The sequence below is a fragment of the Desmodus rotundus genome, chromosome 2 (genome assembly GCF_022682495.2).
Source record: "Desmodus rotundus isolate HL8 chromosome 2, HLdesRot8A.1, whole genome shotgun sequence".
NCBI classification, from domain to species: domain Eukaryota; kingdom Metazoa; phylum Chordata; class Mammalia; order Chiroptera; family Phyllostomidae; genus Desmodus; species Desmodus rotundus.
This window is the reverse complement of record NC_071388.1, coordinates 124075171-124102928: the sequence shown is the minus strand read 5'-3', so window position 1 is coordinate 124102928 and position 27758 is coordinate 124075171. Positions and strand designations below refer to the sequence as shown.

Genomic DNA, 27758 nt, shown 5'->3' with positions numbered 1-27758 from the left:
GGAATAACAAGTTATTTTATTATTCAAATGGGGCTCACTTCTTGCTGTTTTCAATACAATTCTTAATAAATATGTAAATTTTTTAATTAATTTACAGCATACATTGGGAAACATGATTTTCAAAATGACAAAAACTTGATGGATTGTAAAATTACCCTCCTTAAAATCATCAGTCATAGTGAACAGAATATATCAACCTCTTATAATTTTACAGTTTTTTCTTCAGCTTATCTTCTGTTAGGGACTCACTAAAAATTGATTATAAAACAATACATTTCTTAAGCCATAATTCATTCACAGATTAATTAGATTTTCAGTTGCTATCCCATCATCGTATAGGATGGGAGCCAATGGTGTTTTGTAGTCCTTCACAGTTGCGGGAGAGAAACCCTGATTGTTACTCCCAACTGACTGAAGCTACCAGCACTAATCACTAATCACATTCAGACACTATAAAGTATAACATCCTTCACCACATTTGTTTTTTAGCTGGCTCACTGCAAGAGATCTTTATTGGCTCTGGCCAAGGGACCAAAATGCGGCTAAACATTTTTGTGGTGGGTGATTCAACTTTTTTTTCTTGCTTGAAATGACATTTCTGTACCAGTCCCTGAAAGCATCGGAAGGAGTGGGAGGGGAGGGGAGGCTGTGTGTGAGTATGTATTTGTGAGGGTAGGGGGATTTTGTGTTTGTGTGTGTACATGTGAGTGAGTGTGTGGGAGTTGTGTGTGAGTATGTATGATTGTGTTGTGAGTGTGTGGGTTTTTTATGCAAGTGTCTATGTGTGTGATTGTATGGGGGGTTATGTGTGATTGAAGTATGTGTGTGAGTGTGTGGGGGTTGTATGTGTATGTGTGATTTTGTGTGTGTGTGCAGGGTTGTGTGTGTGTGGAGTTGTGTGTGTATGTGTGATTGTGTGTGGGGGTTGTGTGTGAGAGTGTATGTGTGATTGTGTGTGTGTGTGAGTATATGAGTAGAGGTGTCTATGCTTAGCAGGCCTGGACTTAAATATCTTCTTACAGAGGTTCCTTTATGAAGTTTGGTAGTCACTTTAGGAGCAGCCTTTGGATTAGTATTATGATTTTAAATAATTCTTTGATAGCACACGACAGGCATATTTAAGAGACAGTTTTTCAGCAACTTCTTTAAAACTGACTTCAGGAAAAATATTTTTTCCAGTCACTGAAGAGAACTCTAGACACATATGGCAGAGAAACCGTAGGCACTGAATCCAGTGAAGAGAAACACCAGCCCACTCACATTGAAGTAACTGAAACTCTGGGTCTTCACAGAGTTGAAGAAAAGATAATTATCCTCCACCCACCCCTTCCACACTCACTACCAGAGCTGGTACCAGGCTCTGATGGGTGACATCAGTCCACTTCTGCCACATTGCATTTCTCCTCTGTGCACCTAACCATGCAGTCCAAGCCAAACGTCTACAGAGGCCACCCTGGAGCTTCACTTTGTCCTGTCCCTGGGAATTCAGTCACTCAGGGCCTCTCAAAAAATTATTGTATTTTTTAAGGACATCCAGTATTCTTTAAATTCATCCTAGTATTCTCAAACCTTCATTCTTCATTTTGTGTACAATGAGGATTATTTTTCCTTCACATAAAACTACTTGGGTGTTTAAAAAGTCTCACTAACGTATTTGATCTTCTCATTGCTAGATGATATGATCCCCACTTATTTCGTGTGTCTGAAACTCTAACCTTGGTTTATGAGAATAGAAATATTCCTTTAAATTCATATCTTAATCAATTTTCTTTTGAAAATCTAAATCCATTTTCCTGTTTACTTACTGGGGAATTTATTATTTCCACTTTATAAATAAAGGAAACTTAAATGTCTTCTGGGTGATAGACCATCAACCACCCCTCAGGAAATAAATGAATATTCCCTACCAGAGAGTACAGCATCTTGTCCTTGGAACTCAATCACTTTCAAAGACAGGAAAGAGTGTTAGGAGAAATATAAGCAAAAGTATTTTTTTTTAAAGACCAGTAAAAATATATATAATTAGCATATTTCCTTCATTCCCCTAACCTTATGGACCTTCTATGTATCTGGCATGTTCTGGGCACAAGGATCATGAAGACAGAGTTGTACTACCCACATGGGAGGCTGAGCATGGAAACCTGTATTAGAGCAAAGGCTTGCTGGTGCCATGTGAGCAGACTGCACTGGGAAGAGGGGAGAATGGAAGGGGCTGTGATCTAGGCTCCTGATCTTAAAAGGATTCATAGGAGATTTCTCTCCACCTAAGTCTGCAGAGATGAATGGACATTGGCCAGGGAGTGTACATAAGGCAGGGACTGTACATTCTAGAGAGAGGAAGATAAGGAGCCAGAACTCAGAGACACTAACTGCTTCTCTGGGCTCTAAATTCAGCCTGTTGTCATCCTTCGTGGCCTCTCCAAAAAATGTGCTTGCTGCCTATCTGCATGTTACTGACTTGTTTTCAAGGTGTTGCTGAGCAGTTTCGATTTCATCTCTAAGGCATTGGATCATTTGTATCCTGATGACTTTTGAGATGATCGCTTTTTTACCATTGCTCTTAAATTGGACAGTTACTGCCTAGTTGAGCCCAATGATTCTGTGCCTGCCTGACAAAAGAGAACTTTTCTTTCTTTCTACCCTATTCTCCTTCCCCTTTCCATAGAGGACCCTACATCTTTGAACGGTCTTTCCGCTTCATCACCGGCTTTTCATTTCAACACAGAAAACAATGCTAACTGCTGGATCTGCCATGTTCCTAGATATCAACCTAAATACAATGTGTTAAAAATAAAACCCTGTAGAAGACAATGGCATGCTAGGCAGAGACAAGTGCACTGTAAGCCTGTGGAAATTCACAGTATCTTTACTGTGAATCTGGTTTTGATTATTTCTTACATATGAGTAAGTTCAGAAGTTCTTATTGAAGAAAGTCCCCATTTAAAACCAATGCTGGTAAGTTATACTCCCCTGAAAAAAAATATCCTGATATGTGTGGTTCTGATGATGTGTCAAAGGGAAATAGACAGAGCCTTCCCCACCCATTCCAGCCAAGGAAAGGACAGAAAAATCTGTGTACAGTCAAAAGCATCTTCCATTTACCTACTTCGTTGAAGTTATAGCAGACCAGGCAGTGGCCCAACTATTGGGTGTGAGTATACAGACATTAGAAAGTGAAAGTTCTGTCACCTGTAATTCCTAAGGCTTGAAGAGTGGCTTTTGAAGTTTTGCTTGTTTGTTTTGTTTTGGGTTTTTTGTTTGTTTGTTTGTTTTTTGAGAGAAGGGATAAGGACTTCAGAGGCATTGTGGGATGTTTAATATCTGGTTAAAATGCACTTGCCCCTAGGTGGGTAGCGTGTGGAATCATTGCAATCTTGCCAGTACCTCAGGCAGCCTGCTGTTTGACTATCACTAGGTTCTGATAGGCTGCAATATGGAAGAATCACAAGTTAATACAGATGGGTTTTGTTTGACTCACACATTTGTTTTCAAAATAAACATTGGGAGATTTCATGTAAGGTTTCCAGATTTCCATTTCTCTCGAAAAATCAGAAGTCTAGTAACACTGGGCCCACATCCTCACAAGATAAAACTCCGCTGGCACTCAGGCAGGACGGGCAGTGGCTGAGAGTGGGACCTCTACAGCTGGACTCCTGGCTTTGAATCTGGTTCTGCCTGCTCCTCACAGCTGTGAAACCTTGGGCAAAATACTTAGCTTCTTGTGCCTTCCCTTCCTCATGTATTAAATGGCTTAACTAATAGCACCTGCCTTGTAGAGTTCTGTCCAAACTTTAGGGTGATAAAAAGTGCTACATAGGTAACAAGTATGTAGTAGCTGTCCCCCTAAATGAAATGTGTGCACTTGAATTCACCACAGCCCCCACTACCCACTCATACCATTCATTCAGGTATTATATTTGTGTTTATGTCAGACTCTTCCCTGGTTCTAACCAGGCCATCCATCAGCCATCTATGGGGAAAGGGAGGAGTTTCAACAAAGAAGGAGTCTGAAGGGTAGTAATGGGAAGGATCTTGTACCTCCTTCTGAAGTTCAAGTCTGTGTCTTCAGCTGTCCACAGATACTAAGTACAAAAGCCATAAAAATACAGACAGACAGATGACTTTTGCCCCGAAAAGCTGGCCCTGTACTCCTGGGCACCCCAATGTGCTTGAATCATAATCATGGGAAAATTGTTATTTCAACTGCACCTCTCTACCTAGTTTGTAAGACCTTGCTTCCATGTGGAGAATAAGAGGAAGGTTGTTCACACTCTCTGAGCATCTGCTGTGTAATGTGAAGGTGAAGGGACATGGGAGAGGAAGGGGCAGTTCATTATGGTTAATCTTAGCTCCTGGATGTAGTAAATCAGAACTATGTTCTTCTAGATTGTTGGAAGATGACATTAACCAGAGCTTCCTTTCCTTTAGTTGCTCACAAGTCAAGAGATTTAAAATGTGCTCTGCCTGTCACCAGCAAAACATTCATTTCCAACATTACTGGGTGAAGGGCTTAGGTGTCTCCCCAAGGTCCCTCCAAGGATGCTGCCCCGGGTGTCCTGTTGGATGGGGCAGCTGGTCGCACATAAACACACGCAGCTCCATTTCACTTGGAGTATGCTGCTGCCCATCTTGGGTGAACATATTGACGTTTTACCTCTGTGCAACATTTTCCTTGAGGCAGGAGAAAGAGTCCCTCTTATTATTTATCTTCAGCATTTGATGGGCCTCCTTTGAGAAGGTCATTGCCTCTGCAATGGCAAAATAATCATGGGATTTCTGGTGAAGCTGGAAAAAAATAATTCATTATTTCAGAATTATTTTGCCCTCAGTCCCTAAAAAGGATGAAGGCCTCTAACAATATGTAAGAGGGAGCAAGGCTTAACTTTAAAGGGAAAAGAAGCTCAAAGATTACATTTTTAGCTCCACTGTAATATAATAAGGTTCAAGGCAGTCTATCCGTTCCCAAACATCTTCTGATTTTTATTGTATTAGTCCCTTTGCAAAAAAGGCCTATCTGCTTTCCCTCCCTTATCATCCATTCTGGATAATGAGCTTGAGAGAATCTGGGAGGTTCTATTCAAGCAGTATGCCCTCCATCTGATTCCTTTTGGAATGTCTGAACAGATAGCATATTCATCCATACAGATTCAGCCTGACCCCACATGTTCTTGTCATTTCACACAAAATCATGCATCTTCACAGCACAATATATTTTACTGATGGGGGAGGTAGGTATGGGGGTAATGCTTAATTTCTATGGATGGTATCATGAACCAAAGGCAGTTTATAATACAACTAGTGCATCCATGTCTTTTACTGAGACACCTATTTTGTGGGGTTATTTTTGCAATAAAGCTTGTTTGGCATTAGTGCAAGCCAGATACCCAGAATGAGGCAGCTTGACTGATAAAGATACTGAATTTTAAAATAAAAATGAGAGGCTGAGCAATCAATATGACCTTGGCTACTCACAAGACAAATAGCTTAGGAAATAATGTAAAGACTCTGTGAACTACATTTCCTAACAGAAAGGTTTTAAATAATATCTTAAGAAAATCAAAAGCACACATCCCCTAGACCTTCTTTGCAAATTAGATCTGAAGTGAAAGACCCTGAGTTACACAATTAACTATTGATTTTGTTGATCCATATTTAATTCACATAGCAATTGAGTTGTGTTTACACAGTTGTGTGGGGCAGACATTCTTCACTTGGAGCTAGGCACCTTTCACTTTTACATTAATTTAAAAATTAAATTGTTCTGTACATGTTAGACAAAAATAAAGCTTATTTTTATTGTAGCAGATGGCTGACTCTAACCTCATAAAATGGCACTCAGTCATCTTGGGCAGTTCATGAAGAGAATACCTTTTATAACGGAAAAATCATTTTGCGGATTGAACATATTACAGATGGTGGAGAGAGAATGAAAAGCATCTGCATGCTGCCTGATGCTGGAATTCTGTAGTAAGGCACCTATCATTTGGTCTCCCTACAATTTCATTTCTTCATTTAATACACCTAGTATTATTTGGGGGTTTATCAACTGAATAGTCAGTCTTGTTGCTGCCCCTAAGAATTCCACTAATGTCATGTAAGCATTCATAATACAATATTTCCCCTATCTTAAGGAGGCAGAAAGCTGAATTTGAGCAAGTTGCCTGGGATTGGTTCAGGCCAGGAGAGTCAACACTTGCTGGCTACAGGAAGCATTTACAAAAACGGTAGAGCTGAAGTCTGTACCATCTATCATGGGCTGCTCTTTTTAATACCATTGTACCCATGAGGAGCTTGGTGTTGTCTTTACTCTTGCTCTTGGATTTCCAGGAAGCAATGGCAGCTGCTGCCTCGCCCAACTGCTGGCCAAGTCCACGCGTAGGTGAAGCAGAAAGCCCCAGATCACTCAGAGCAGAGCTGCCCAATCAGGATGGCCATGAGATATGAGTCCACAGGTCTCTGCTCTGGATAGAGAGAGAAAAGTTCTTCTGCCAAAGTAAACAACAGTTAGACATCCATCAATCCAAGGGATTGCACTAGTTCTTGATGCTCACCTGGAATCCCAGAGACTGTACACTGTTAGTATATCTAGGGGCTAGAGCACAGCTATGCCACTGCAAGGCAGGTGACCATCTGAAATGATGTTGTTTTATCTGTCTCTTCATCATGGAAAAGCAGACATTACAGAAAACCTGGTCAAGTCTATAAGCTCCAGAGCACAGGAAATTATGTAGTGAAAATATATCTAATCGTAACTACATTTACTGATATGCAGTAGATATCAGCTCTAAGAGACACAAAACATAGTGTCAGAATCAGAGAAAGAAAGCAGAATAAAATCTAGTCCTTGGCCTCAAGAAGTGTGTTATCTAATTGAGAAGTGAGACATTGATAAAAAAGAAAAACACAAAAAAGAGTCTACGTAATAGAATGGATATAAGTTCAGGGTCAAATGGATAATTTGGCCATTTAGGCTAGGAATTCATGGAGAGAAATATCTGTGAATAAGCTTCTATAGAAATAGAACCAGTAGCTCTGAATAACTTTTTTAAAAAGAGGACTAAGTTATAAAACTTGGTTACTATTGACAACACATGGATTATAGAAAAAAGAAGAAATTCCAACATCAGCATGTTGAATTTGGAGATAACTAGGCTCAGAAAGGTTAAGAAAAAGGTATGTAAATAGTAATAATTTGACCTATAAAAACATTTGCCCAAATAATGTTACAGACTAAAAATGGAAAAAGATCAAAAGAAGCTAAGCAAGTTTAGTGAGGGATTTCAAAACTATGATGGGGATAAATGGGCATGTCCACAGCTTTCAGTTTAACAGGATATTTATGTGCTAGATGCCATTCTCAGGCCAAACAGGATGGATAGACTAAGCTAACTCAGTGCTCAGGGATCCATCTTCTTGTATATCAAGCTTTGTTCTATATTGGTATTGTATTAAAGAACCTTAAATATGTGCATTTAAGTGACCAGTGCTTTATCTCATATACTATTTTATCTCCAGTGTCTAGAATACTATCTAGTACATAGTAGGTCTCAATAAATCTGCCAAATGAATGAATGAATGAATGAACAAATAAATGAAGTGGCAGGAGGAGCATAATCTCTATTTACATACTTATTAAAATCTGGGTCCAGAGTTGAAGTAATGATTGTCATTGTCATATTGTGACAGAGCAAGGGACGGAATCCAGAATGAAAGTAGATACTCATTTGCAATCTCTCAGCTAGCACATCCTTCCCTTCCAAACCCCCAGTGCTTACCGGGTAACAAGGAATAGGAGCATCTCACAAATTCAACTACAAACTAAAATGCAAGACAGAGTATAAAGCCTAATGTTTCTAAATGTTTAGAACAATTCCCACCAATGAATGTTTTCTTTAGCACAAAAATCATAAATTGGTGCCGATTCTGAGTTGTCATGGCTCTCATGATTCAATATGTCTAGTATCCTTGGGAAATAACTTTATCCAAAGCAAAGACTGACTAGCCCTACAACTGAAACATGAATTGCATTAGTAGATACATACCTTAAACATGAGTAGAGCACAAATTCTTACATCCACAAATATGAGTGTGTTCCTGGATGAACCAAGCTTGCAGTTCCATTTGATTCCATGTCTGGGGTAAAGTGCCTAACAGATTGGAAGTCATAGGGCAATGTGGTTCCTAACTGGTATACCAAATTCTGTTAGAGGTGACTCCAGGCTGCCTAATTATTTATAGGTTAATGAGTAACAAAGAATGTTTCTCTCTGGCTTGGGTACTGGCAGCATTCTTTATCATAAAAACTTTCTACTTTCAGGTATACTTTTATGATGTCCACTATTGATTTATTAGAGACGTTCCTTTGGAAGGAGAACTTCCATGAAAAAAATATTTTAAAATTTTGTATACTCACCTGATCCCCCCCCAAATTAGTTTTACTTTTTTCTTGTAGGAGCAGTGAAAAGTCTATCACTCCAAAGTGAAAACATAGCTATGTGCTGGCTAGAATACATAGGTGGTCCCTTCATGCTGGATTTTCCTCTGACAAAGTTCATGGGCTCTTTAAGCTACAAAGATGCTGACTCTAAGCCAGACATGACCAGCTTGCTGGTTAGATAGATATATTTAATATATGAAATGATGGAAAGATTAATAAAAAATGGCTAATCAATCTTTTAAGTCAGGGGAATAGGGTATATATTGTTTTTATTCATAATGGTGCCTATAAATTAAAGGCAGAAAAGCTTGATGCTCTCGCTCTCATCAGACAGAAACATTAACTTGACACTATATTGAACAGACTTAGAAGTTCCCAGCCCAGACCTGTTCAATTCTCGTTTCTGGACAAACTTTAGTTAATATTAGTATGCTGGAAGAAGAAGAAAAATCTCACAACACAGATAAGCATGTTCCATTTAGTTGAGATAATTATACAAACCAATGTCAATGATCTGGCTTATTCCAATTTCTAGGTCAGTATAAAACAGTAAAGATTTTACTTTTGGAGAAATTGACCAATTTGATGCACTGACCAAAATGCTGACCAAATCTGATGCACTATTAAGGTGATCAACCTACATTTTATATTAGATTTGTGGAACCATCCACCACTCTGGAAAACAACAATAAAAATAAATAAGTGTTTTCAAATGGCATTTCAGGGGATGACACTAACTTTGGAATTTACAGAAATCACACACATGTCCTTTGCATGTTCATGTGAAAATTTCACCAAAACTTACAATTACATGCTTTTCCTCTTCCCAAACGCCTTTCTCTGCATAAGAAAAGTTTGTGATTTTCTTTTCTTTCCTTTTTTCTCTCCCCACTGAGGGACCTGAACCCACACCTTTTCCAATTTTCTGTAAATGGGAGGATTTCCCATCTCTTTGATAAAATGGTTTTTCTTTCCTTCTGTCATTTTGATCTAGTCTTTAAATGTCCTTTGTGGCCATTGTTTACCTCTGAGCTGAATTATTTTCCCTTCCACAAGGTGTATTATTTTGTAGCAACCCTCAGCTTCCCACTGACCTTCTCTTCGCTTTCTTTCTTTTTTCTTCAAAAAGTAAGCTCATTTTTACCCGCTCTGGGTTCAGAGGTTCCGGCAGAGGTCATTGAAAGTCATCGATCATGGTAAAGGACAGCAATATAGTTAATAATAGAGTCATAAAATCAGACCTCAACTGAAAATTACTCTTTCACCTAATAAAACCAGTTTACCCTGGAGATACTGAAGAATCTTTAGGACCCCAGTAAAGAAACAGAGAGTGCTCTCAAGTGCCAAATTGCATCTCCTGGTGTGTGGTTGGATGGAGAGAGTGGCACTCTATTACTGATACATCACATTAATTTTTTAGAAGGGCAAGTGAAGAGTCGTGTGTCTAGTTGAAGTAATAGAGGGAAATGAGTGCTGTGAGAAAGTAATTATCCAAGTTGGAATTTGACCAGATTAACAAGGTTTACACCACAACTCACTAGAAAAGTCTGGAAGGTCTCTGGTATTCACCAAAGGTCACTCTATTTTTATGTCTCAGCTAGAAAGTAGCTTCTCCAGGAATACAGTAAGAGGTGGCATTAAAAAAAAGATTAGCTAGTACCTCTGAGAAAAAGAGGAATGACTTCAGCTGCATCCTTTCCCTTAAGGTTGACCTCCCCCCAGCAAATTTACCTAACACAGACTTTGCAGTGTGCACCGATTTTCTACAAAAAGACCCTGGATTAAAATGCCTCCTTCTTATTTCCACAAAAAGAGCATAATACATAACTCTGCCCTGCCTCCATCTTCCTAGTGCCCAAGATTGGCTCATCAGAAAAGGGATGGGGGAAATCATACCTTCAACTTCAGCTTAAAGCCCAGCACTGGTCAGACTCTCTGCTGTGTTTGATTTGTTTGCTTCCAAATGAAAGCACTCCTATCTTTCACCTCTGCTAAGTCACCTCCTTCCTATTTTTTTGCACATGGAGAGGTTTCCCTGCTCAACCCAACTCACTGCAGGCTCTGAATTTTCTTTTATCTTTTTTCTTAAAAAATTAAAAAATGAAAATTAATTATAACTAAGTGACAAAGCATTTATAAATGTAATTTTTCAAAATTGTTGCTTCCTGCGTCTCCTTGGCCCTAATTACATATATGCTCAGATAAAGTCTGCATCACTGTGTGTCATGAGAAATGTTGGGTGGTGGTGGCACTTCTTCCTAATTTTGGGTATTTCTCTCCATGAGGAAGCGGCTTTCTAGAATAACACTCCTGGCAACTCTGAGCCCCTCTCTTCACTTCTCAGGAGAGTGAGGGGTGGCTTGTTTAATTAGCAAGTATCAGAGAGGAACAGGGAAGACTGGCAGGCCCACCCCCTGCTGGCCTCACCCTTCTTCTGGGGTCAGGCTGACTGTGAGAAGCTCACATTCTGTTCTGTCCACACTGACGATTTCAGTGGAAGACACTTGCCCGCCAGCCCAGGACTGCTAGTTACTAACTTGCCTATTTCTGGAGACCAGTGTTAGGAAACCCACCCTTTTGTGGATAGAAAGTTCATTCTCCAATATATATCAGATAATTATTTATCTCAAAAATAAAGCTGATATTTCAGCCTCCCATCAGCCCTTTTATCTTATCTTACTCATTTAGAAGTGGGAGAGTTATTTATTGTGCCACCTCAAATTCCAATAATAGACGCACAGCAGACACCCAATTAATTGACTGTGGGAGCTGGGGCAGGTGGGACAGGCAGAGGAGAGCGAAGGGGGAAAAATTGGGACAAGTATAATAGAACAACAATACAAAAATAATTTAATAAGAAAGAAGAAAAAAGAAAAAAGTGAACAATCAACATTATACCACACAGGCAATAGCCAACATACTCAAAATATCCAAATCAACAAAGTTATTGGTTAAAATTAAAAAAAAATATTTCAGAGTCATAGAGCTTTCAGAGCAGGAAGATTCTTACAAACTTTAATGGAAAGAAACTCAGGTTCAGAGGGTCACACAGCCAGTTAGCACAGTGGCAGACACTGAACACTGGTTTCCAAAGGCCTGGTGTCATGATTAAGATCCCAAGCTCTGTAGTCAGACTGCTTCTTAAACCCTGATGTCCTAACTTGTTGGCCATGTGTATGTGGCCTAGTATTTAAACCTCTCTACCCTGCATTTTCCCATTTGTGTAATAGGAATGATAAAAGTATTGTCTCATAGGGTTACTGTATGGATTAAATGAGATAATTCATGAAATGCATTCAGCCCAGTGCCTGGCATGCAGTGAAAACACTTTACAAATATAGCTATTATTCCTAAACAGATTGGCAGTGACTATATATAGTAATAGAGATATAAGAAATTATGTCAATGAAGATACTGTTTGCATTAATTTGTGCTAAGAGCTCCAGTCCTTTTTTACAAGTATGAGCACCCAGCTGAGGAATGATGCTATCTAAAGTTCACAAGCAGATTTTAACCTCTTTAATCTCTTTAATCTACTGTACAGATATTGTACAGTAGACTAACCAATGTATTCAAAATATAATCAATTGATGGAAACTTCTTTGAAGTAATCAGAGATTAGCCCTCATCATGGAACAGTAATTTATTACACTATGTCATGAGTTTGCTGCTTGTTTCTCGCCTATTATGGGCAGAAGTTTCTGGCTGTACATATCCTTTAAGCTGATATCATTATGCATGTATTTCTTCTGGTTTATCACTTGAGTTTTTTGGTATCAACTTTTATAGTCTTCCCATCTTTTCCTTATGGCAAAGGTACATCTAACCTTCTATTTTATCCTTCCTGGTGTTCAGGATATTGGTCTAGGCAGAATCTCTACTCCATGATTACTGTTGACAATGGGAAAAAATGGCATGTGTTTTTGTGATGAAAATTAAGAAATAAATTTCCAGGTCTAATTTCACCTAATTTGAATTTGTCTGAACCACACATTCCATAAATACCCCAGCTGACACCAGCCTCCCTCACTTCCAGGCTGATGATGTAAGGGCAGTGAGGTCATGATGGAAAAACTCTTTGGAAATAAAAGCTATTTATTATTTATAACCCCAGATTATAAGCTGGGTTGATGCTTTCCTGAACCCAATTGGGGTCCTTCGAAGCCCATGGGATAGGCACATCTCTATCTGTGGGCAACTACTGGGCTCAAGTAGGCTGCAGAATTATCTACAGGTGCAGTAGGAAGTGTATTGGCAGGCCTTCCCTCTTACTTGCTGTGTGTCCTAATCCTATTCACCTTTCAAAATCCTTCCAAGAGCCCCCTCTTCTAGGAAACTTCCTCTGAGAATCAAGACTGAACAATTATTCACACAAAGCCAGTTACTTAGTAGATTGGTTTGATTGATTATTTGACTACAAGGAATTAAGGTATAATTCTCAAGGTATTTCTATGTCACTACCTCTTGCTTTAATTATCACTCATAATGCCATGGTTACACGAAAGACAGGAATATATTTTAAGAATATGCAAAGCTATTGATTTTAAACTAGAAAATTATTCTTACCTTCCCTGGTTAGCCCAAGTGCAATAATAAGTCCAACAAAAAGTGAACTGTACAACTGTTGCCACCTATAGGTGACAACTGTAGTATTTTAATTTCATCATAATTCTGATGAAGCATAATATATGAAGGAAATCAAGATGTTTTATGGAACCTCCACAATCGTCGTCAAACACTCATGTTTACTAGGTTTGTTATTAATAGTATTGTTGTTGTTCTGTAATTCTTATTTTAGATGTTCCCCTTAAGACAATGTTGGCTGATATTTGTAAAGTTCTTTTCCAGGACAGAGGTTAAGAGCTTGGGCTCTGTAGGCAGGCTGCCTGGGCGCAAATCCAGACTCTACCATGTACTGCTACATGACCTTAAAGAAGTTACTTAACTTCCTCATGCTTTTATTGCCCATAAATGGAGACACTAAAGAATCCTACCCATAGAATCGATGTGAGGGTGAAAACAGATAATCAGTGCAATGTGCTTAGCAGAGTATCTGCACAGAACAGGCACTCAATTAAATGCTGCTATTACCATGATTAGTTTGCAAAGCACCTTTGCATACAGTTGCTACAAACTGACAAGCACTATTTTGTTCCCATTGAACAGATTACATCATTAGCACATTACTGTTTGACCTCAATCCTTATATTTTAAATTTAAATATTATGTGATTTCAACATTTTTAAAATACCTACAATCTGACAGGACAATGTTGAGGCTAGTTTGGTATGTTTCTAACTGTAGGCAGAGAAGTAAGCTACTTTACTGCTTTTATACTTAGCTGACAGGACCACTAGAGAAGCCCAAGCCAGAAGCTGAGACTGCTGAAGCTAGAGAAAGCTGAATTCATCACTAAGTGCCCATAGAGAATCTACTGATGAATTAGCATTGGGTTGGGCCAGTGATTTTCAACATTTTTCATCTCATGGCACATATAAACTAATTACTAAAATTCTGCAGCACACCAAAAAATGTATTATATTTTTTGCTGATCTGACAAAAATAGGTGTAATGTTGATTCATTCACATCGAATGGCTATTGTTGTGTTGGCTGTTGTCATTTTTTTATTTGACATTTAAGGGAAAAGAGGTCAGTGCCCCTGACTAAATAGTCAGGTACTGCATGTTTTAAAAATTCTCGTGGCACACCAGTTGAAAATTGCTGGGTTAGCCCTTTAGGGAGAAATCTGGCAGGGGAATGGAGATGCAAGGGTCTGCTAGGACAAAAAACAAGTCTAAAATATGATCTCTAGCTTCAGCGTTGAAACAATGCAAAAACTGCATTTAACATACTGGATTTTTTAAATCCTTACCTGAGCATATGTTTATTGATTTTAGAAAGAGAAGAAGGGAGACAGAGAGAAAAAGAGAGAGAAGAAAAAATAGGAAACAAACATCAATGTGAAAGAGGAATTTTGATAGGTTGCCTCCAGTATGCGCCCTGACCGGGGATCAAAACTGCAACCTAGATATGTGCCTTGACTGAAAGTCGAATCCACAACCTTGTTGCTATATGGGACAATACTGCAACCAACTCAGCCAACCGGCCAGGGCAATAATGGAGTTTTTATTATTATTGTTGTTCCATCTATTCTTAATATAAATAAATAACTAAAAATCAAAGGATTTCAAATATAAGTAAATATTGATCTAGATTTATGACCTCACCTTTAAAAGAAAAAAACCTGGACCCACCCACATTTCTGCACAGCAGAGATAAGCTAAACTTACTTAAAGGAATACCTTGTTTTACTCTGCTTCACTTTATTACACTTCACAATTCTTGCTTTTTTTTTTTTTTTACAAATTGAAGGCAGGAGCCTCAGCCAGCAAGTAGATTATGACTCACTTTGTTGCAGGGCGCTGGAACTGAACCCACAATATCCCACAAGGTTCACCTGTAGCTGCTCCTGCCTTTAAATTAGGCACATGCTCATGAGCTGAGCACAGTCCTCACCACTCCCTCTCGCTCCCCAACACTGAGGCTGAATGCTAATTGGCCCTCATTGTAACTCTTGCACTGATGTTGTTCTTACAGTAAAAAATAAATAAATAAAATTCTGTACCCACCTCTCATGAAAACTGAAAATAAAAGACTATGAAGACCATGTGCTTTTACTTAAAATGAGCCATTTGTTTATTTCTGTCACCTCCCTGACCAATGTAAGTGTTGTTATATTTAATTGAGTAATGTTGTTATAATTAATTGAAGAAACAAACCTGTAAGCATGAAGCACTTAGAAAACGTGATGCATGATCTATGTCTAATAGGATGTGGGCATTTTAATGGTAACCACATGTCTTTCCTCATCTCTACCGTAACACATTGAATTATATTTTTCACCTACTTTCCAAGACTACAGGTTCTTCTAGACTAGTGATTCTCAAATTTTAGCATATATGGGAATCACCTGGTGAGCTTGTTAAAAATTTGCTGGGTGTTGGCATTTCTGATGCAGAAAATCTGGGTGGGGCTCAAGAATGTGCATTTCTAATAAGCTTTGAAGAGATACTGGTGTTGGCCTGGAGAACACGGTTTGAGAAAAACTGTTCTAGAACAAGAATTCTGTCTTACAGTTGTTTATTTATTGTATCATTTATTGAGTACCTAGTACTATGTGTCAGGGTCTTGGGGTGTTGTATTTCTAATACATCAATCCTGAAATAAAGGTGTGTCTTATTACCATTCACCCCTGAGGAAGGAGACTCCTGGGCAGGTCTAAGATTTAGGCTCAGGTCTGTCTGCCTCCAGGGCCCCAACTTCCCTCCACAGGATGCAATTTTATTCAGCTGTATATCCTCCGCACCAAAACCTTCTATCTGCCTCTCTTATAAATGTTTATTGAATAAATTTGAGATCCACATTGACTAGAAATGGGCAAGGAAAACCCTTGTGGTTCTTGAATGAAGAAAAAGGGAGAAGATATTCAGGTGAGGAGAAAATCATATTGAATGGCCTTTATTTACCCACATTTAATATAATCAAAGCATTTCCTAGTCTCTCCATGTATTTTTAGTACTGTGCTATACAATTCTTTGTAAAATGTCTAAAGATTAGTGTGACATGAATAGGGACTGTTGCCTGGAGTTATTCCTAATTATGGAAACAGTTCACTGTAATTGTCTAGGAATCTGTTCCTTGACCCACCTATGGTTTCAAGGTAACCATTTGAGATTGAAAACTAGCTCTTAAGTCATGCTTCTTCATAATAATAATATAACAAAATACACACCACTTCACAGATGATTTTTCAAGTATTTGCATAGAATTACGCCCTTTCCCACAGCAGAGAAAGAAACTCTGAGTATGCTCCTGGAACACTGAAGTCATCCACTTCCATACCATTTTCTGTTCTCTTTCTATTAAATATTTAACATGTGAGAATCCATAGGTTTTGGCCATGTCTGTTTTCTCCTGAATCAGAGCACAATCTCCTCATTTCACCTTTGTATGTCCATAGTAGGCATGTGCGCCCACTGTCTGGGCAAATGAACTGCATATGTTAGGGCCTTGGACGGTAATGATAGAGGTGGTTTGGCAAGTGGAGTATTTGGGTGGCAAAACTTAAAAAAGAAAATACAGGACATCTTGTCCTTTATTACATAAGAGCATGGTAAAACAAGAGCATGGAAGCCAGCCAGACAGGAATTCAAATCCTCTTCTCAATCACTCGCTGAGTGACCTTGTGCAAGTAACCTTGTCACTCTGAGCCATATTTTTGTCTTTCAAATGGGGATGTGTAACTTGCAGGTTTGTGAAAGGCTTATAGATAAAATATGTTCAGTGTCTTTTATGTAGTGGGTGCTTAATAAACGGTACCTATCATTATCATCTCTGAACCTTGTCCATACTTCTTTCTATGTTCGGATGGCCTTTTTGCACGAAAGAGGAAAAGATGAGAAATGCGTTAATGACGTTACCCCCTCCACACTTGTTGCTTCTTGCTCCTGTGCTTCCTCTCCTCCCACCTCAGACCTTAGGAGCCACTTGAGCAACTGATACATTAATGTGCATAGAGTTTATCTATAATAATTATTAAATATGCCTGCAATGTTTTATAAATTCCTAGGGAATTTAAAATATTCCTAGAGGTTACCAATAATACCCTAGAAATATCCCTCTTTAAATTGATGTTACTAGAACCTCCTGGAGGGGTGTGGATACTAAGGTGTACACCTGTTACCTTGATTTTTAAGCCCTTGGGCCTACTAAAGTCTATACCCACTAACCTGGAATTCTCTTTCAAATACCTTGAGACTTGTAAAGGGACAAAATGACAGTGCTTCTGATAAGTTTAACATGTACTTAATTTCATGGCAATTTAAGGGGGATTGTGTATATTTTGTTTGTTTTCTTGTTCTGTTTTTTACACATAACTTTAACTTCTGGCTGAAATTCAATCCCTATCCATACTTTGCAAGTGGAAAACTAATACTATTTAGTAAGAAAAGGGAGTAGTCTAAAACTTTGATAAAGAAAAATAAGGCACTTTACCTGAACAAATTTCAAATGGATCCATTTGAAATGAAATTAAGTGGCACTTAACTGGTTTGCAAATTGGGACCTATTTATCTCACCAAAATGATTAAAGTCTTGATTTATCCCCAAAATTGGTTTTATTACACTTAATTACACTAGAAGCTTGTTAAAGACTTGTAGGTTCTCTCTGTACCTTTAAACTGTACTTTATACAGGCAGTAATAATTGAATATTGGATAGAATAACTTGATTTCTAAGAAATATGCTTCTAATATTTTTCCTTTTTATTGCAGAAATTGAAACAAGTTGATGAAACAAAAGAGGATCCTGAGAATAGATTATCTAAAATTTCCCTGGAGTCATTCAATAAATATAACAGCAATACTGCGATTTTATTAGAAAAAGAGAACTCTCTGAACAAGGTTGAAGAACGAAAGCAAGAAAAAGAAAAAAGTGAAGAAGCATCTTTGAGTATCTCCGACAGGCCCGGTGTAGACAATTTGGAATCTTTGAGTGATTCCTTATATGATAGCTTCTCTTCCTGTGCGAGTCAGGGTTCAAATGACACATAAAGGACTTTTTTTCTCTATGGTGAGCTGGAAATGGAGCACTTAAGAAACAGGGGTGGCGAGGCACAGGTAGAGATGACAACAATAAACTATTATAACACCAGAGGCTATGTTGTCAGGTTCACAGCAAGCCACCCACTGTAGCTTTCCTCTCGGACAGGGCAATATAGACTCCGTTTGTTGTGTCTCATGAGGGTTAAAAGTAAACACACCCACAATACAGAAGTCTTACTTTTGCACTTTTTTTTGAATACTTGTACAGAAGTTGTAAATTTTTTGGAAAAGAAATTATATTTGTAGCAAAAAGAAAAGCAATAAATTGAATCAGTGCCATGCTCTTGAAATGATATCCTAAGTCTTTTAGACATTGATGACAATATATTTTTTAAAAATTCCAACTGAAGTTTTGTTCAGCTCTTTGTCCTAGTGCCCAGATTGTTTGTGGGTACACTCCGTAAACCTAAAATAGTACCTGCCAAAAAGCAGAGCGCTCATTGTAACCTCCGTCTCCCAATCTCTATTGCATAGAAACTTTAATTTTAGTGCAATTTTAGGATTGTTGCCAGAGAGATTCAGGCTCTAGTAATAAGTGTAATTCTGCTTCTACCGAAAAAGGTAAAGGGTGCTGAAAAAGGTGAAGTGCGACATTGATCCATAGCGATGTGTATCAGAAGTTACCTAATTCTATTTTCAATAGGTTTTCCCTCCAAACATTTCCTTACATCTTCTTCCACTTAGTGCTTCCCTATGATTCTGAACACTTTTTGGTTTTTATTTTCCTGCTCTTTTTATTAAAATCTGGGCAATCTAGAATGAAAACAAATTTCTAATCGCAATGTTGATTTAAAAAAATTAAAATGGTGCTATGAAAAATCTCACTTTTTGATATCCTTTTTTCTACAAAGTCTGTTTATATGTAAGGATAAATTCTATTTTAAAGGTTATGTGTATTTTTTCTAGATGTGAACTATTTATAATTGCTTTTGTACAGGAGCTTGTAAACTAGGCATAATAAAAATATTTTTAGGATCTGTATGGTTACTTTAGTACACACTTGTTTCTTTAAAGACTATTGTATGACCAGTGTTACTTAGTAAATTTGTGCAATTGTTATATTTGAATTTTGTTGTCTTCATTGAAAATTATGTAAAGTGTCATTGTCTTTCAGGCTTAAAAATTCTTTTTTTCATTTCTGAATAAAAGGCATATCACAACTGAACCCTCTAAATTTGTTTAAGGAGGCTGTGGCCCAGTTAATTATTTGAATCTCACACGTGCTCCAAGAATGAATTTCCCAAGGAATAAATAAACTAGCCCTCTTTCTCCAGAGATAGCAATTCCACCAATTGTCAGATCAGAGTCTGCACACAAACGAGTAATGGTCAAAGCATTTCAGTCTCCCCGAGCGGTTAACTAGCTAGAAATGAAAGGAAACGGGGGTGAAAAGGGAGAGAAGGAGCCTGAGGGAGATGTGGCATGATCTCTGCAGAGGAATTACAAGAAAGTCATTTGTGCACATTTCCAGACCTGCTCTGCTGGCAGGATGGGGAAATAAATGAACAGCGTCCCGGCCTTCGAGAGCTGCCTCCAAGACGTAGCCCGAGGAGAAGGAGAAGAGGGGCAAAGCTTATGAAGCCATGTCCACAGAAATGGATGCTCCCTAGGGATTTGGGGGCGGTGGGAACGCGCGGGTTGGGGGCGGAGGCATCAAGACTCTCCCGCGGGCGCGCGGGCCGCCGGGCTCCTGTACCACCTGCTGCAAGGCTCAGCGGCGCGAACCGCGAAGAAAGCAGCAAGCGTAGCACCTTTGGCGTCGGCGTCCCCAGCAGTACTCAAGGTGGGTGGCTGGAACCGAAGAGGAAGAATAGGAGGAGGGAGGGTGCCGGAGCAGCCGGCGACCGAGTCCTGGGCGGGGAAGGCGCGGTACAAGTGAGGACGCGGGAGCGTATACTAATGACCCGTGGCTTTGAGGAGAACAAGATGAAGCTGCCCGGCCTTTTGGAGGAAGATGATAGAGGATAGCAACTCCCTTCTTCACCCCAATTTGCTTTCTAGTGGGAGCTCGCGACGGTAGTCCCCGGGGTGTCCCTCTCCTAGTACAGTGTCACTGCACCCGCCAGCGGTGCGCCCAGGCAGACGAAAGGAGGGCTGCCTGGAGCTAGCTCTCCAGTCCAGGCGAGGGCCCCACCACACCCCGCCCACCCTGCCGCAGAGGAAGCCAAGTCTGGCAATTACTGATGGGCTACTTGGAGGAAGAGAAGACGCAACTGAGCGGGACACCCTAGGGCGTCTGCAGGTGTGCAACTTTGCCAGACGCACAGGAGCGCGCCCCCAGCCCCAGCTTTTTGGGCCGGACCCTGCTGTTGGGACCCGTCAGCCGCGGGGATCTGGAGGGCCCCCCGGAGCGCAGCGGTCGTAGGTAGCGCACACCTATGGCCAGAGGGCCCGCGGGGCACGTAGTCTCCCGATCCCACCTCGCAGGTCCCTCAGTCAGCGTCGCCGCGGCACCTGCTGCTCCCTTCTCACGCTTCACGGATCTCCAGCTTCCCCACCTCGGAAAACTAAGTGTCCGTTTCCCCCCGGGCTCCCTGTCCTAGGGACGTGCGGAGGCGGGAGAAGAGGGCGATAGAAAGGGGGTGGGGACGTGGAAAGACAGTCCCAGCCTTCCCCGCCCGCCACCCCCACCCCAACTCGGCAGCCGTCACGTGGTGCCTGGAGTGGGAGGTGGGGAGAAGAGGCGAGACTTTTGGGGTGCTCTGGATCTCCAGCACTTCCTTCAGTCTCAGCCAACAACTCCGGAGAGGCGGCGCTCTGCCCCGGAGAGCAACTGAGAGGTCCTGCGACCCGCAGTCGGGAGCCCCAGCGCGGGCGATGCGGGCGCGGCTGGCGGCACCTGCGGCTCCTCTCGGCTGCGACGGTCGCCTCGGCGGCAGCAGCGCGGGCCACAGAAGCCTCAGCAGCCACAGCCGCTGCGGCCCGGGCAGCGGTCGCCGCCTCTGAGGCGCTAGCCCGCTCCCGGCCCAGAGGCTCCGGGAGGATGTGGATCCTCGGCATCGCAGCAACATTTTGCGGATTGTTTTTGCTTCAAGGTAAGACGAAGAGGCCCGCAGCCCAGCCAGGGGAGCGCGCTGCTTCTACCCGCCTGCCCCTTCGCCCGGGGATGCGCAGAGGTTGCTCAGCTGGAGTTCGGCAGTGGCTGGTGCTCAGAGGCTCTAGGTGGGAAAGTCTCCAAGTCCCGCGCTGATGGAGGAGAGGCAGGAGCCGCGGATTTTCGGGACTCGAGCTGCAGATGCGCGGGCTGCACCTGTCGTAAGAAGGGCTGGGGAGGCGGGAGGGTCCGAGCGAGGTTGGGGTCTCGAAGAGGGAGGGGACTGATAGCCCGCAACTGGACCAAGTTGTCAGGCGTCTCTAACAACCCGTGGGAGTGGCGCCGCCGACTGGTGAGCGGTTCTCTGGGCAGCCTGTGGCTGGGGCGCGCCCGGGTTGTGTTGCTGCGCTTGGAGCGCGGCGGATCTGGGGCTGGGAAGTGCGAGCTTGGGAACCTGGCTCACCGGTGCAGGAGCATGAGTTAGGTCTAAACTGGAGCTCGCACGTCCAAGCAGAGCAGCCAGGCTGGAGCGATAAAAGATGCAAAAACGTCTCGCTCTTCTTTCCAGTACGCAACAGAGTTCTGAGAGCTATGCAGAGCTGGGACCTCGACCGGGGACCCTAGCCAAATGGTTGCCCTGATAGCCAAGAAGAAAGCGCTGTAGTGTCGCGTCCCGTGGTACACACGCGCACACACACGCCCCTCCCCAGCCACTACGGCCACCCCTGCTGCTTCTGGACCAGTCTGGGGACTTGGGGCGCGGTAGCACTTGTGGTCGCGTAGGGAGTCTCGGAGTGACGGCACAGGAATGCTGACTTAAAAAATTAAGTGAAACTAAAAAGGCGTCTGCAAGTGCAATCGCGAATGGTGCGAAAACAGTAATTAAGTAATTTGTAACCAATTAACAATTAGGCAAATCCTTCGGCGTAGATTGGAGCCGACGCCTGTGTCTGGAGCTACTTCGCTTTCCGGATTGCATACTTCTCCTTGGAACTTCCACGTGGAAAGGCCAGGTGTGGTGTTGTACCGGCTCCTTTTTTACAGGAGCGTGGGTCCAGGTGTAGCGGGCAGAATTCCACTTTATTCTGTGGGATCCTGGGTGCCCGCGCCGCCCCCTGCCGGCCTCAGCGCCACAGTGGCCTTACTCGGAAACCCTAAGAGCGCAGAGCACTAGCACCCCAGCGGCTGGATCAGTGCCAAGGGTCGTGGTATCCCTGGTATCCCGGGGGGTCTTTGTAGGGGCTGGATCTGAACCCCACTGCCTCTGTCCCGCAGGCTTTGCGCTGCAAATCCAGTGTTACCAGTGTGAAGAATTCCAGTTGAACAACGACTGCTCCTCCCCGGAATTCATCGTGAATTGCACGGTGAACGTTCAGGACATGTGTCAGAAAGAAGTGATGGAGCAAAGTGCGGGTAAGAGTCCTGCAACCTTCTCAGTCTCCTCTGAAGCCTGGGTTGAGGGTGCAAGTGAGGGAACCATTCAATGACAGGAAAGGAACTGACTTTGATTTAATGCATACACACTGGTTATCACAGATTTACTTTTGCAATGCTGGGAAAATGAAGAGTTCCAAGTAACTTTAATCTCATCAGACTTAATTACCTGGGCTTCCCCTCAAGGGACTTGGGCAGAACGTGCATTTACTGAGTGTGTCTCTTTTTATTTACTCCTCTCACCTCCCCCTGCTAAAAGTTTATCAGAAGGCTGGAAAATATACAGATAACCAGTTCTGCTTGGACAACTACACAGTACCCTGTGAGCAATGTCAGCCTAAACTATGAAGCTAGTTGAAGTTCGCAGAGGTCAGAGCTTGAAAAAATGTGTTTTGTCATAGAGCCACACTATATTTCTTTGAAGAACATTACAGGATCTTTATTTAATTTTAGAACTAATGCATTACATTCCAGGCACAAATTGCCAAGATCTCTCAAAGGAATGTGGTTCCCAGCGCCACGAGCTTAGTGGCCAGCTGGCTGGCTGATGAGAAGGCCTGGGCTTATGCAAGGAGAGAAGGGGTCTCGAGCGTGCGGACCTCCTTATTCACTGCAGCCGACCAGAGTCTTCTCACTGAGGTGGAACTCCCCAGTCCCTACCAACATTCTTATCAGAAATCAAAGCTCCTAAAAGAGCAACTGGAATTTGGGGGAAATAGTGAAACCGTAGTTTCGATTTTGAGGTCAGACCCATAAACATAATTGTCCATTTTAAGAATATTGACTAAGTGGGAAATGGCATCATGTGGCGAATACTACTGACTGATCCAAACCCCTGCCCCGCTTTAGTTTGCTGAGCTGCACTGCCCAGGGAACACAATGAAGGCATCTAACTGCCAAATGACCTCCTTAACACGTGACAAATTAAAGCCAGGGCTATGGGTCTGAAGCCAGCTCCTTGGGAAAGTAGTTTCTCCTCGGAGAAGGGCCTGGAGATGCCTTGTTGCTAACTACACAGTTGTTTGAGGAGCAGATGGCTCCTCAGTGTGCTATGATGTGGTGTGTATGTCTGTGTGTGTGTGTGTGTGTGTCTGTGTGTGGTTTTAAAGCCTGTTCTCTGTTGGTCCTTATCAGCCTGGGTGTGGATTCTTGCCACCAAAGAATGGAAATCTGAAATGTAATTGCTCTCAAGAATAACCTGTCCCAAGATGCACAATATGCCTTGTTTGTCATATGGGATTTGGCTATTGAAAAAGTAAAACAAAACAAAACTTAGCGATGATTCTTTAGTCAAGATTGATATAGATGGTTCTGACAAATTGTTTCTTTTCTACATGTTTTCTTCCTGAACATTGTACCTGAGCAAAAGTTTACTGCCCTTCTACCAAAGGGACTGCAGTGAACCATTCTGAACACTTTCTTACTTTAGAATATTTGCAGCTTTCTTCCAGGCAGTAGATTAGAGCCAGAAAAAAAGGGGGGCTGTACCGTGGACACATTAGGAACTTCTTCAGAATCCTCAAGACCACTGCTTACCTTGATACCATGTTTTATGGTGAGAAATAAAGTATATGGTATATGGTGGAAATAAGGTGAGAGAAAGGTATGAACCAAATTCCAGCCAGAAGAGGTATCCTTTTTCTGACAGACATTCCTTCCTCTCTAAAAGTATACCTAAGATAAATACCACACACTTCATTCTCAAAGTGCTGTGTTTTGTCTGCTTCATTCTCTTCTCCAGAGCCCACTATAAAAAAGGCAGAGCAGACATTAAAACACCATCTTATCCATGAAAAATTTTAGTGCAGACAGTTGTAAATGCCTGGCCTGAAGTTGCTATGGTCAAGGCGAGCACCTTGTTTCCAAACCAGGTTCCTCTGGCCATATGTCCTAGGCCAAGGGGTAGCCAGAGACTGACGTGATAAGGTAGTCTCAATTGTGAAGTCTGAGAAACACACAGTTGGTGGGTGCAAAGGAATACCAGTTTCTGGGGGAAGACTGGGAGTCCTGTGCACATGGAAACAGGGCATTCAATAGAAAGCAGCCAAATATGCATTCCTGCATCAAAAGGGGTTTGGGGGGCAGGAGGAGTTGATAGTTCAAAGCACTTCCATTTTCATTGCCATGTAATTGTCAGAGACCAATCAATGTAAGTGACTATTAACCCTTCTCTTACTGGCTGCAATGCAGAGCCAACCTGGAACTGAGTGTGAAGGGACCACAGTGCAGTACAATCCTCATGTAACAAGAGCTCCCTTTTGGTGTGTGCCCTGTGCCTCCGGCTCTTTCCTCCAGGTGGTGGGCTCTAAGTGGAGTATCCCCAGCAATCTAGGAGTCCTCTTTTGAGGCCACAACCCACTAGAATTTAATTCTTCTTCAGGGTCCACTTCTCCACTCTAGAGAAAGTAGTGCCTGTTAAAATGATACTGTTAGGAATCAAAGTGAGGACTTTTGTTTGTGTGATCAGTAACACATTGTTCTGAGAATCTTCGTGCGTTAGAACTGAAAGGGACCAGTGACTCCCAGTTAAGGGCACATGGAGGAATCTTCCTAGGAGTTCTGTTCAAATCTACATGTCTGGGTCACCCCTCCTTCACCCTCCCCCACTAGAAGTCAGGTCCCTAAGCTGTGGTATGCCTGACCATGTGTCTTTTATAAGTTCCACGGGTGACTCTGGTCTCTTATAAGCTCCCCAAGTGACTCTGGGATGTCCCTAAGTTGTGAACTGCTGATCTGGACCCTCCTGTACTTGTTACAGAGGAGGAAAACAAGGGTCAGAAGAGTTGGATATCTGATCCAAGTCCACCAGCCAGCTGTTAATAAAGGGCACCTGCTTCCTGGGCCAGCACCTCATATAGTAAAATATGCTGCCAAGTTTGCCTGAAAAGATAATCCAGGCAAAGTGCTAAAGAATCAGACAATTTTCATGTCTGCCAAATTCACCCCAGTGGACTTAGTGAACAAGCTGAGTGAACAGGCCACAAAGTGGTTATTGAAAGAATATGAGAACCCACTAGAGGATTTTTAGTTTGAGTGCTCTGTGGACTGGCATTTTCATAAGTACTATAGAAAAGCCAGAGTTGTAAGGGGACTAAGAGATTTTAATAAACCAAGCAAGTTTGACACTAAGCAGTAATGAAAGACATTCTCTTTCCAAAAAATACCAGTGATGCAATAAATATGCCCACACCTTCAGTTAGTCCTTTCTGGATTAAAGTCTGCAAACTCAGCTCTTCGGGTTTTGAGGCAAGTACATTTAATTTTCAGTTGGGAAGTGCATTTAAAATTAAGCTTTACCTGTTCCCCAGAGTGGCATTCCTATCAGGTGCTGAGATATTATTTTTGACTGCTCTTTATCCCCTTGGCCATTTCTGGAGCAGCTGTAGGGAAGGGGGCCTTTGTTCTGCCTCTTCCATTGTCCTTACTAATTGATATTTAAGTGATTACATAAGGAATGACTTGTTCTCACTAGCTCTACACTTAATGAGTTCACAACTACTTAGCAGAGCCCTTGATAGTGACATTTCTTTTGCTCTTGCTTTTCATATGCTCTGAAAAATATTTCAAATATTGATTTACATTTAACAGAAGTGCCCCCACCCCATTTGAAATTTTAAAACCAAGGTGTAAAGAATGAAAATTTGCATTTGTTTGACAGTGTAGTCTTGTAATTAGAGTGTTTCCTCTTGACTAGATACAGTGAAAGGGGTATAATTTAATTTTTATAGACTAGCCAATTTCTGCCCTTAGTAAAATATAGTTCTGTCAGTGAGCAAAATGTTACAGGTTCTCCTAAACCTTATTTAAAAGTTAAATGCAGTATATTGAGAGAAAGTTCATGGTCTGAATCAGTAACCTAATCGATCTCTTCACCCATCCTTTGCAACATACATTAATCTATTTGTCTGTTCTGCAATACAATAGTTACTGATTTATATGCCATGTTGCCTCTGCATTATGTCTGTATAAGCAATGGTGACTTTCCTATTTGATAGTTAGTTACTCCTTAAGTTGAACAGTGATGGTTCCATGCCTTGAATAGGTTAATTTTATGCCCTATTTTCTTATGAGCTGAATAAGGGACAGCAAGTGAGAACTTGATGTCCCTAAAATAATCAGTCATCCATTCAGTAGAAAGAAATGGAAAGCTAACCATGGCTTAAGTTTTCTTAAATCTATGCTCTGCTTAATTTCATCAGAATTTAAAATATTAGGCTCCAACAGATTCACAGATAGAGAACAGACTGACTGTTGTTGGAGGTGGGGCTGGGTGGAGAAACTGAGCAAAAATAGACGAAGAACTCATGGGCGGGGTTGTGAGGGGGTGGAGGGTATGGGGGGATAAAGACTGGTGGAGGGAGACTTGACTTGAGGTGGTGAACACACAATACAGTGTACAGATGATGTGTTATAAAGTCATGCAGGTGAAACCTGTATAATTTTGTTAGCCTGTCATCCCAATAAATTCAAAAATATATATTAGGCAATATTTTGTCACTGGGGTGGGCTTGGCGGGCAGAAGTGCCAATTCTGCTAATCAATATTAGATCATAGTCCGTTTACAGTGGGATTCTTTCCTTTAAGGTGTGCACATGCACACAGGGCATGCCTGCGTTGGTCTGTGTATTTTTACGTTGGGGCCTGTGCAGATGCTCTTGAACTTACGACGGGGTTGTGTTCTGATTAACCCATTGTAAGGTTAAAACATTGTTAAATTGAAAATGCATTTAATACAGCTCACCTACCAAACATCATAGCTTAGCTACTTGGTTTCTACAGAATGTATATTGCTTTTGTGCCATCAAAAGTAAAAAAGCAAACAAACAAACAAACAAAAATACCCTAAGTTGAACCATTATAAGTTAGGGACTGACTGTCTGTATATATTTTCATATACATATGTAATTCTTGTAAGAAAAATGAAATTAAGTCCCCCTTCTTTGCAGATGTTCAAAATGTTAATTACTTATCCCTGTTGTATTTTAGGCATGAAGACATTTCTAACATTTTCTTGTTCCAAAACAACTTCTTTAGGATTCCCTTTATATCTGTTAATCTTCCAGGGTCCCCGGTCTACCCCACATCATTTTCTCTCCTCCCAGTGCTCTCCTGTCAGCTCACTTTTAGACACCCCACTTCCATTCCTATTTTCTTACCCTCAAATCCATTTTGAGTCAATCAGATGGGCTA

The 27758-nt window shown here is 41.4% G+C and overlaps 2 protein-coding genes across 6 annotated transcripts in view; both read left to right on the top strand.

Annotated features, from left to right (window-relative positions):
- NCKAP5 (NCK associated protein 5) overlaps positions 1–19264 on the top strand; it is a 902113-nt gene extending 882849 nt beyond the window's left edge. For 3 of the 4 annotated variants that reach the window (XM_053918599.1, XM_053918602.1, XM_053918601.2), the window contains one exon: positions 17771–19264. In XM_053918599.1, the coding sequence (XP_053774574.1) occupies positions 17771–18049 (279 nt within the window). In that variant the 3' untranslated portion in view covers positions 18050–19264. The remainder of the gene's footprint in view (positions 1–17770) is intronic. The other variant, XM_053918600.1, reaches the window with a different exon arrangement.
- A 1519-nt stretch (positions 19265–20783) lies between these two features.
- The window catches only part of LYPD1 (LY6/PLAUR domain containing 1), a 39090-nt gene continuing 32115 nt past the window's right edge, over positions 20784–27758 (top strand). Inside the window, exons 1-3 of one of the 2 annotated variants that reach the window (XM_053918598.1) lie at positions 20784–20987; positions 21106–21135; positions 22410–22547. In XM_053918598.1, coding sequence (XP_053774573.1) covers positions 20918–20987; positions 21106–21135; positions 22410–22547 — 238 coding nt within the window. In that variant the 5' untranslated portion in view covers positions 20784–20917. Of the gene's footprint in view, positions 21136–22409; positions 22548–27758 lie in introns of both variants that reach the window. The other variant, XM_024569608.4, reaches the window with a different exon arrangement.